Genomic DNA, 11875 nt, shown 5'->3' with positions numbered 1-11875 from the left:
TAAAATGTGTAATGTAAATGACTTCATATAATTTGTAAGCAAATTTTGATATAGCAAAATAATGTCCATGAAACATACCACTCCATTCAAATGTATCCACACATCTACTACCTAAGTTTCAATATTTTACATTTATCACTTTACTTAGGCATGGAAAGATGCATTTGAACTTATAAAGTAATGATGAATTTCGGTGGTATAAATGTTAAAAAGTAAAATTTAAGTTTTAGAAATGCAAAGACATTTAAATTTGGTGGTATGTATAATGTATGTAAATGCCAGTTAAATTTAAATATTTCAACATATAAAGTAATGATGAATTTCGGTGGTATAAATGTAAAAAAGTTAAGTTTAAGTTTTAGAACTGCAAAGACATTTGAATTTGGTGGTATGCATAATGTATGTAAATGCCACTTAAATATAAACCCGTTGAAGATGGTTATGAAACGATACACCAATACCGAAAGTTAACTCTTCATATAAGCGAGCGAAGTGATTCATCCCAACTCATCTGGTATACCCTTAAAACAAAAGTTGATGTAGCTATGAAGTTTCTTTAACACTATCACAATTGACACTTCATAGAAATCACACCCATGAAATTTAGTTCATTCTCTGCATCATAATAGCTCATGTGCTACTTTCTAGGATAATAAATCAACAAATTAAATGATTAATCCTTATATGCTGCTTCATTTGCTCCACATCGGAACTTCCACGTTTACATAAATAGCACTCAAATCTTTCCTATCACCTAAAGAATGCATTGTTTATATTAAAAGGTGAAATACACCTTCTCACATATAGATAGGGTTGCGGCATGAACATAAAAAATGAAGTTTAGGTGTTAACCATGTAAATTCATAAAGATTGAGTGGTGTATATGTAAATCTTAACAACGCATCGCAACCACTATAATCACTTGTTTAAATTTTTCGTGTATAATTTCATGTCGTGAAGGTGTTATAAATGTGAATGTCAAACCTCTGGTGTTAGGAGTGATATATATATATAAAACATGTGCAACAAAATAAAGAAGAGATGAATACATGTAATTCACTGTTAATAAAAATAATGAATTAAACTCATGCAACAAAATCTTCAATCCAATCTATGAATTTGATAGAAAACAACATATTATCCAATAATATTATCCAGAAAACAACATATTATCCAATATATCATAAATCATATATATGCTAATAGAATCAAAAGGTTTTTCAAGTTTTACGTAAGATAAAATAGACAACCAAACAGTCCATAATATTGATTTCCAACAAGGGACAAATGTACCCCCTCATCTTGTTCATGGCTCCGTATGCTCAAATCATTCCACCGTTAGCTCTAATGACTCGTCCACTAACCATCTCCCCCGCATCAGAACAAAGAAAATATATGAACGACGCAATATCTTCCAACACACCAAGCCTCTCCATAGGATTATTTTCGGCCGCTACCTTCGCATCCTCCTCCGTCTTTCCTGCAAAAAACATATCAGTCGCTGCTGGCCCCGCTGCAACACAGTTGATTGTGATTCTCTTTATCTTAAGTACATTCGCTAGAGACTCAACCATCGCCTCTACCACCGCCTTTGAACAAGCGTAAACCCCGTGCCTCGGCAGATATGAGAGCGCTATGATCCTTCCGCCGCCACCCGGTACCACTCGATTGGCTGCTTCTTGAAACACGTGGAAGGCGCCTTGTGCATTGACTGACATGATTGAGTCGAATATAGCTTGAGGGATGGAGGACATGGACTGGTATTTGCGATCGAAGATGGCAGCGGAGTGCACGACGATGTGTGGGGGGGATTTGAAGGTTTTTTCGGTGAGATCGAAGACTGAGCGGACAGCGATAGGATCGGAAACATCAGCGCGGATGGTGATGGCGCGGGGGATGGAGGCTGAGGAAGAAGAATTGATTTCTGCAGCAAGGCGCTCGGCTTCAACAGACCTGGAATAGAAGACTAGGGTGATGGAGGCCCCTAGGGAGGCCAGTTGGAGGGCGGTGGCGCGGCCAATGCCGCGGGTGGCGCCGGTGACGATCGCGACACGGCCTTGAAAGGGGAGCGACATGCCTCTTTTTTTTTCGACCTAACGAGTCTTTCAGCACCTATTTATTGGCGTACATGCGGGTTTAACTGAATGCCTCTTTTTTTTTCTTTTTTTTTTCATTCTAATAAATTTATTAGTCTTTACAACCTAATTTAAATTTCTTAATAATAAATAATAATTTGTAATAATACATATTCCAAATATAACCGTTCAACTATAAGAAAAAGAATTTGTAAAATTAATATACTGAATTTAATTCAATAATTTAAATATGAAAAATCTTAATTCTGCCTGATTTCAATTAATCTTAATTGAATAATGATAGTTTAAGGCACATTTACATACATACCCATCCACTGCATGTGGTGTCCGATCATGACGGTCAGGTTTATTTCAGTTTTTTAAAATTTTTAAAAAAAAATCGGTGGGGACCACCGAAGTACATCCTGACCAGTGATTTACGGTCAGGATCAGACACCGCACGCAAGATGTGTGCGGTGTCCGATCCGTATGGAATAGTTTTTCCCCACCCAATTCATATGTATTTACACATCTAACAACTAAATTTTACTTTCTAGATGCATACCATCCAAATCTTTCAAATCACATAAGAAATACTATCTTTTTCCATCTTTAAATAATGAAATATACCCTTTCATGTATAGGTAAAAATGCATATATATAAAAATTGAGGTTTAAATATTAGATATTTATAAAAACATAGAAATTAAGTGGTAGGTATGTACATCTTCCAAATTTAGGCTCTCCTCCTTCCCTGTTTAGTGAAGCTCCTTTACAAGATGCCCCCATAAAATAAAAGTGTTTTTTCAACATTTGATCATGCACTGTTAGCGGACAAAGCTTCGAGATTTACTCTATTTTTAATTGTCGATCGCAAGACAAAACATTTCGGACGTCATAGCTTACGTAATATAAACATCTCAAAACATGGAAAACATAGATACTTCGATGCTAGGTTCAATTAATGTTGTTCGGAATCACTGCTGAAATTAGCCTGTTTAGCAAATTGGAAGTATTGTTCTTCTAAAAACATTGAAAAAAAGTTGCTACAAATATTAAATTATCAGGGGAAAAAATGTTTAAAAAGGGGTTAGAGGGTATGAAATTTTTTTTTTATTGGAACATAAACTAATAGTTTCAAAAATACCTTCATCCAGGCTGAATTTTGGTTAAGTTCATGGTCAAATCCTATTAAAGTGTGTTATCAAACACCTCAGAGGTGTCTCTAGTATGATTGCAATTATGTCTCTTTATCTTCTTAATCGTGAAGAGAACTCACACACCCGTTGTTGCTATTAGTAATGTTTAAACAGACTTTGAAAAGACATCAATATAAAAAAATCGTCTTTCTTTAATGTTCATTCATTTTTATCTGTTCAATATTTCATCTCAACTTTGAAAAATATTTTATTGAATCTCATGCCAATGATAAATATTCTAGGCTAACTGGCACCCACTTTTGGCTACAAAAAGTGCTCAAATTGAATTCCTAGCAAGCGAGTCATAACTGAGAGTGCAAGATGAAAAACTGGTCTTCAAGGTATATTAAGATCACACTAATAAAAAGGAGCACTGCTAGTAAATTTGATCAATAAAGAGAAGCAATTGCGATTTATAATTGAAGTAGAAAAGTCTAGTAAGACGAAGAACAAATCTAAAAAGAATGAAAAGAGTGATTCATACAAAATTTTTAGGAAGAAGAAGACAAGTAGCCCATCTTTATATATGTTCTAAAAGAAGATATCACAATTCTGAGTGAGTGGATCACACTTTTGGTACTATCTACTAAAGAAGTTCGATAAAAAATTGTAGATACTTTTATATAAAATATGAGCAAAAAGTGCCTCGTAGGCTAAGGACATAAAACAAAGCTAAGTCTAGGACATGTACCATATTGTCAATTGGTATTAAATAATGGCCCGAGAGACCTCTCACTTCCAATTGGTCGCCCTTAAACAGGAACATGAAGAATGTCTAGAAGCTGGGGAAAAGTGGGTCACAGCCAAGGAGAGTGTGGAAGCCGTGGAGGCACGGGCTAAGGTGGCTGAAGAGCGAGCGATAGAAACAGAAGAGCAAGAGAAGGAGGTCGGAGTGAAGTTGCACAGACAATCGGCGTCGTTGTCGACCACTCAAAGAGAAAATTAAGCTTGAGGGAAAAGATGTCAACAATGAAAATGATAGAAGATTTATTTTTTGATCTTCCTTCATACCCTCAATAAGTGGAAGCCCTACTGTGCAACTAAGAGTTGATGCTTCCTTGAAGATTGGTTGAATGATAAAGGGAAAGCTCGTCGCTTTTTAGGGGGATTGATATGAACAGATTTGCTACATTGCTCCGAGGCTCGGAGGAGCACAATCAAAATAATGAGAGATAAACACGAACTTGTGCCTTTGAGAAAAATTTTCTTTTTTTTAATACATATAAGAAAAGAATAGTAATTTATTTGCAAAGTAAATCTTTTTAAAGAAATTCTTTGTATGCTATCAACCATGAAATAAAATAAAATTTTCATTCGTTTTCAATTTTGTTCTTGTGTTTTACCTTTACGAGATTTTTTTTACATATAATGATTGTTTGTGGTGATTGTTGGCTCGACTTTTTTCACAAACATTTCATAACTGACCATAAAAAATTACAGCGAGTCTAACTTGATTATAATTTAAAATCAATTGGGATGTTTATTTTATATGTATTTTTTTCATTCTCTCCACTTAATTATAATTATTTAATTTCACATTTCATTTTATTTTTTTAATATTCCTTCCCTATTTTAAAACTCCAATGTCTTTTTATTTAAACTTTTTATTTATTTATTTATCTATTTATTTATTTTTCATATGTGATTAGGTCTCTGAGAGGTGATATATGTCACCTCAAAAGAGATTGTGTGCTACAAATAGCTTGCAGCGAAGAGGTTTCTAATGATCTGCATGATTTTGAGAATTCAAAAACTCTCTTGATTATTTTCATAGTAACAAAGGCGCATCAACACATTATATTCTTATAATGTTGGAGGGCTTTTCGCATTAGCATAGGGACATTGAGAGAAGGAAGCAGTTAGCCCCTCACTTTAAAATAGGATGAAAGAGATGATAATCAAGCTAATTACATACATACATAGCACTCTAAATGTTGTTTTTTTTTTGCAAAACTAGCTTGCAAGTGAATTTTGTGAAATACCAAACTGATGTACTTACGCGTGACATAATCAAATTATTAGAAATTTAATAAAAATGAAAAAAAGGGTCTGAGGTTTTGTTGTGAGTTTTGCAATTTGAGTGAATTTCAAAATAGGATGAAAGAGGATACTAGTTCTATAAATAATAATACTTCAAGTGCTATATATGCAATTGCCCCTTAATTACAATTTTTGGTACATCTTCCTCTCTTTCTAGCAAAGAGCCAAATAACATCCCCAAAGCCACTCGCCCCAAGGCAATGAGAAAATATTACATCTATCCCTTTTATTAACAAATCAAACTTAACAAAGAACGTCATGGCTCATGTAATGAGAGATTTTCAATGGAAAGAGAAAATTGATGCTTTGATTTCGAAAAGGCTTTTTTTGGGAAAATTTTTTAGGGCTTAACTAAATGACAATTACAAATAAATTGCATCATATATATATATATATATATATATATATATAAAGAAATTGATTTTCTTATGTGCTACAGCCCGATGACAGGGTTCTAACGCAATGTGCTTATATATTCAAGAACCCCGCGCCACGAGAGATCGAACCCGTGACCTGAGGGGACTTACAGAGAACCCCACCAACCAACTGGCCATGGCTTGCGGCGCGCGCGCGCACACACATATATATAGATAGATAGATATAGATATAATGGAGAAAACCAAAAATAAAGAAATAGAAATGAATGAGGGGCTAAAAGAGAGCAAAACATGAGCTTATGGGTCCAAACTCTCATCCAGGATGAACTTGATATCACAGCTTCATTAAAAACATCTTCCCTATGTAATATAAAATTAAAATATTCTTTTACCATCCAGAACTAGTAGGTCATAAGTCAGTAACTAGTGAGACTCATAATTTTCGAAGCAGCGGTGCATAGAAGAAGTTAGAAACAGAGTAGCAGCAGGTAACAGTCGAAACCCCTCCAAGTCCAAGGAAGCAAATACATAAAAGAAATATATTAGTTGACATAGAAAGAGGAGTATGGAGAGAGAGCCATAAAAAGTAGTATATGTTCTCAAAAGGCCCAACTGTTGTGACTAAAAGTGAGGATGAAAGGACTAAGACCATAAGTATAGAATCATTCATTCTAGCAAAAGAACCAAGAAAAGTGAGAGGATGGATGTAGGGACATTCTCAGTTTCCAGCAACTCCAAACTCAAATGGCACGGCCTTCAGTCACTCAAAATACAACCAATATCAAAACCAAATATTGACTGTAAAGTTTATAATTGCAAATACAAACAAACAATACCAACTACCAATAAAGACTGCTAACATCATAAATGGTTCTAATTCAATCAGATAAGCCAACAGATATAACAGTTCCAAAGTTTCAGAAATCTAGTAAAAGATGAGCTTAATCGATAAGAAAAAAAGAAGAGCAGAACAGTGGTCGTCGGTAATGTAGCAGATTCTGATGCTCCTTAGGAGCAAAGAGCTCAGATTATGTACATTCTAAATAAGTCAAGTAACTTATAGTATTCTGTAAAGTTACCAAAAGTAACAGTATCTATTCAATATCAGTAAAATAAAAGAATGCCATAAGCATATTATGTAGAAGCAAATCCATCCAGTACTAATCTTCATGCCATACAGCCAATAAAAGGAAGCCAATTATGCCCATTGTTAGAGTTGCAAATTCATCATTGCGCTTATAAAAAACCCATTGACAAGCAATAGTGAGAATAAGGTTGGAGTTAGAAGGCAAGCAGATGGGAAATGCAATGGCCATAATAAGGTATAAGACACATTTAAGCTTCCAAGTTAAATAAGTAGGCCTTAGGACGCGTAACAGTTAGTAATAACATCAGGTATAGTCTCCTTAAAATTTTTATCTTTTGTTTTTCTCTTTAATGAAAAATATGATATTATGAGTAATAGTTTCTCCCTGTTCAGTAACACCCTTAAAAATTCTCGAATTTCTCTCTAACCAGATAAAGTATGAAGTGAAATGCACAACAAAGAAAAGAGCATTTTAGAAATTTTGCAGCTAAGAGTCTCAGAATAAACTAAAATTTAGATAATTGTGCATCCACGATGAAAGAAGGATGCATTAAGAATGGAGAAAGAGAGGTGGAACTAAATAAAATGTTAGTATGTGATACATTATTGTTATTACAAAGAACACATTAGGGGAAAACCGTGATACTTGCACTGAGTAATGTGTCCCTTTTTTAAGACTCATAATCATAATTTTTCAAACAAAAAAAGTGTATCAAAGTGAAGGCCTTCTGAACCAAATTAATTTGTGCCACACGAGAGACCTGATCACGAGGTTTCCTGATCAGGGAGATGATGCTTGTGCCATTAGTTCCTACAGCTTCCAATGCCTTAATAAGTTTCTTGATCTTCCATATCTCAATGTTCCTATCGTTCTCATGAGCATCAACCATTTTGCAAGCTTTGAGAGATGAATCTGCACAGAAAGATGTCCAGATAATACAAACAAACATAAGACACATCAAATAAAGATTTGAAAAGAAATTAACTGTGCTAAAGTACAAGACTAGATAGCGGATCATAGAAAATAATTGAAGCAAACAAAATGTTTGGCTTCATTTGAGATAAGAACAAAATAATATTATAAAGCAACATGTTTCAATACCTCCAAAAAGAAGCAACTGAACCACATCATTGATAAAATAAGCTACTTCATAGATCATGCAAATTTAAAAAATTATAAAATATAAGGAAAAGTATATAACCATGCAAGATGATGCGAAAGCCACTTTAGTATAAATATACATCTTCAGTCATCATTAGCCTTATCCCAGCTATTTTAGCTACCTCTATGAATTCTCATTTCTCATTCGCTTCGCTTAAGTGTTCCATATGGCAACTCAACTTCTATGTATTGTTATCTTAGGTCTACCTATTCTCTTTTATAATACTCCTGAAATGATTTTAATTATGCATCAAAATGTTACCATTTTATAGGTCCAAACCACCACATTCAGTTCCTTTTCCTGTATGAACCTCACATTTGCCAAAATCTCTGAACACAAATCAATTGCTTGGTTGAAACCATTCTCTCCACCATATGAGACATCAACCAAATTAATTATTTTAGCCTGCAGACGTGGATCAAACATATCAGATTGGCTCAATTACATAAATACCACCCAACTATTGTGTATTTACATATTTAGCACCTAAGCTATAGGTTTTACATTTATACCACCCAAATCTTTCTAATCACATACAAAATACCACCACTAAAAATAAATAAATAAATAAATAAATAGAGCCAGTTTTCTCATGTTATTTTTGCTGAATTACAGGATATCATACAGATGTCATCCAAAATGGTAAATGAAGTATAATAGAAACTAAGTTACATTAAATTTAATCTTTTCATCTTTCAACAAACAATATATGGAGTGTATGAATGCCATCATTAAGATATAATGTATAGCAGATAAAACCTAATATAAATTGAAACTTATATTAAGAAGGGTCTGCTTGGGGCAGCTGCAGCTTATAACATCAGCTTCTCCTGATAATCTGTTGATGACCAGCTGATCTGGATAAGCTGACTGTCTGTTTGGTTTGTACATTTGGAAAACAACTGATTCTTGATAAATGACCAATCTGCCACTGATCTGGATAAGCTGTTTAGCTATTTGGTTTGTGCGTTTTGTAAACAACTTATTTGTATATTTTATTACAAATTTACCAACCTTCTTAATGCAATCATAAAAGAAAGAAAAATGTGAATTATAGGAACATGAAAATAAAAAATATTCTTAAAATTAAAGTTCAAAAGTGAAGACATAAAAAGACAAAATATTTATATCACTTAAATATTTCAGATCACATCATACAAGCACAGTTACCTAAACCAAATTGTAATACAATTTAACATACTAATATGTACTATAATGAGACCCAAAAAAGAAGAAAAAATAACAAGTTAAAATTACAAGGAAAAAAATAATGATATTGACTTTAACATTTAGCAGCATATCACGGCTCATTCCGCCCGGCTCTGACACTCTAGAAACCCTGAACGAACCTGTCCGAGTGGGATACCGTAGAAATTGAAGCAAGCGGTGTTCTTAATGTTGATACCCACGAACTCTGAGCAGCGGTGTCAAGCTGAGCGATCATAGAAACAAACGTAGTGTCGATCCACCTAAAAAAAGTGCAATCCTCCTGTCCTTGTCCCCACCACGGACACCTGTAAAATTGCCTACCATAGCTATGTGTCTGGCGTGATGTGAGTAGTAAGGTCAGTAGCCTGTACCGGCACATCACCTGCTCGGACTTTTTTGAATATCTGGAACTCATCGTCCTGCAGCTATTAAAAGAACAATTTCAGGACCTAGTGGAGGGAGAATAGCAGCAAAAAATGATTTTCTGCATTCCAATCTGTCAGATCAGCAAAACTTATATATCCAGGGACGAACAATTCCGGGAAAAAACAATTCCAAGACTGCATTACGCATTCTGGCCTATTCGAATAATAAAAATTCCAGGAAATAACAATTTCAGGAAATAGGGGCAAGATTTGAAATACGTATAGATGATCATGGCCACCACCCTAAACAAGAAGATGTGACTGATAACTCGATAATCGAAAAACTCCATGGAGATTATCTCAAAAAATTGAAATGCCACTTACGATGACCAAAGATAACCGAAGTCATCCATACTAAACTTATGATTCTTACAGTATCCAAAGACAACAACTTACAGAATAAAGAATGCAGATCGAAGAGGAAAAGGGTTCGAATCTCCTCAGAGAGCGACAGTTTTAGGGCACGATAGATCTAGATCATTTAGATCTCCTCTTCGCACGCTGTGGGAGTTTAGGGCATGAACTGGGGAAAGCGGAGGGGTAAGTAATGTAAAAATCCTTCGAAATGCTCGATTGCGACACTATAGGCACGGGCCGCAGTACTTTTATGAGCAAATTGTGCGTTTTATGGGAGGCATCCTACACACGCGAAATAAATGCATAAGACGTGCTTTCAAAACGCACAATTCGTGAATAAGCCCCCCAAAACGGACCAGAAGTAAGAGACGTATTTGTGAGATTAATTTTTTTTCCCATCTAAGTAAAATTGAGTGAGAAGTCAGTAACCAGAATTCGATAAATGGAGTGATTGATTGCAGTCATTAGATTTATGTTAAGAAAAAGGTAGAAACAACTATTATCATCAATAATATCAACAATCAGGGGATTTCATCCCCATATTTATCTTATACTCTAATAACTTGTCCGTTAATCCATCCCCCCAAAGCAGAACAACAGAAAGCCTACGAAAGGCGCAATAGCCTCCGGGGCACCAAACCTCCTGATACATCTAAAATATATAGTATTTTTAGACACATTTTTATACCTAATTTTGAGATATTGCACTTCAATGGAAGGTATTCTTTAACTGTCAAGACTCCCTGCTAGGGTGAGTCATGTATGTTCTAATGATCTGCACGATTATTTTCATAGTAACAAAAGCACATCAGCACATTACATTCTTATAATGTTGGAGGGCTTTTCGCATTAGCATGAGGAACATAAAGAGAAGCAATTAACCACTCACTTTGAAATATGATGAAAGAGAAGATGATCAAGTAAATTACATACATGCATAGCACTCGAAACATTGTTATTTACAAAACCAACACGCAAGTGAATTTTGTGAACTACCAAATCGATGTATTTACACGTGTGACATAATCAAATTATTGAAACTTCAATAAAAATGAAAAAAATGGGTTGAGATTTTGTTGTGAATTTTGTAATTTGAGTGAGAATTTCAAATTAGGTTCAAAGAAGATATTAGTTTTAGAAATATAATAGTGCAAGTGCTAGATATGCAATTGCCCCTTAGTTATAATTTTTTTTACATCTTCCTCTCTCTTTCTAGCAAAGAGCCAAATAACATCTCCATCGCCACTGACCCCATGGCAACAAGAAAATATTGCAGCCATTGTCCGCAAAATGACCAGACGACAGCTTGGCAAACATCTCATCCACAAATGAGATGGCCACCTGCCATGCTGAGCCGTCGTCCCAACATATGGTTAGGATTTTGGTGAAGCTGCTCAAGGGAACCAAGATGATAGTCAGCTGCGTTGCCTTCAATGACATGTATATCCCATAGGCCGTCTGGTTCATCACCCCCGCTGAAATTTGGAGCATAATGAACTTCTACTTTTATTGTGCACCACAAAGTTGGCGGCTTCTTAAAGACTTGGTTTATATTATTTGTCCCTTTTATTAAAAAATTAAACTTAACAAAGAACGTCACGACTCACGTAATGAGAGCTTTTCAATGAAAAGAGAAAAAGATGCTTTAAATTGGGAAAGGTTTTTATTTTTTATTTTTTTGGGAAAATTTTGAGGGCTTCACTCGGCAAATCGGCCCATATTAAATAAAATATAATTATAAATAAATTGCGTCATATATGTATAATTACACCCTGACATAAGTTCATCGGGTCGAGGATTCGAATCTCGTGGTGCGGGCTCTTCGAATGAGAATCAAGCACACCAGTGTTTTCTACCCTTTGGGGGAATCGATATTTGGTGCCCACTGACCAAATATCAATTTCACTTTAAGTAATAATAATAATAAATATATATATATATGA

The 11875-nt window shown here is 34.7% G+C and overlaps 1 protein-coding gene across 1 annotated transcript; it reads right to left on the bottom strand.

The window, feature by feature from the left end:
• Positions 1-1169: 1169 nt before the first annotated feature.
• Positions 1170-2119, bottom strand: LOC110030517 (short-chain type dehydrogenase/reductase-like). Its single transcript, XM_020733261.1, has one exon. It carries the CDS (start codon positions 2073-2075, stop codon positions 1323-1325), a length of 753 nt encoding a protein of 250 aa, XP_020588920.1. The 5' UTR covers positions 2076-2119; the 3' UTR covers positions 1170-1322.
• Positions 2120-11875: the final 9756 nt, after the last annotated feature.

This window comes from Phalaenopsis equestris, unplaced genomic scaffold, assembly GCF_001263595.1.
Source record: "Phalaenopsis equestris unplaced genomic scaffold, ASM126359v1 Scaffold000732, whole genome shotgun sequence".
NCBI classification, from domain to species: domain Eukaryota; kingdom Viridiplantae; phylum Streptophyta; class Magnoliopsida; order Asparagales; family Orchidaceae; genus Phalaenopsis; species Phalaenopsis equestris.
This window is presented reverse-complemented; position numbering and strand designations above follow the sequence as displayed.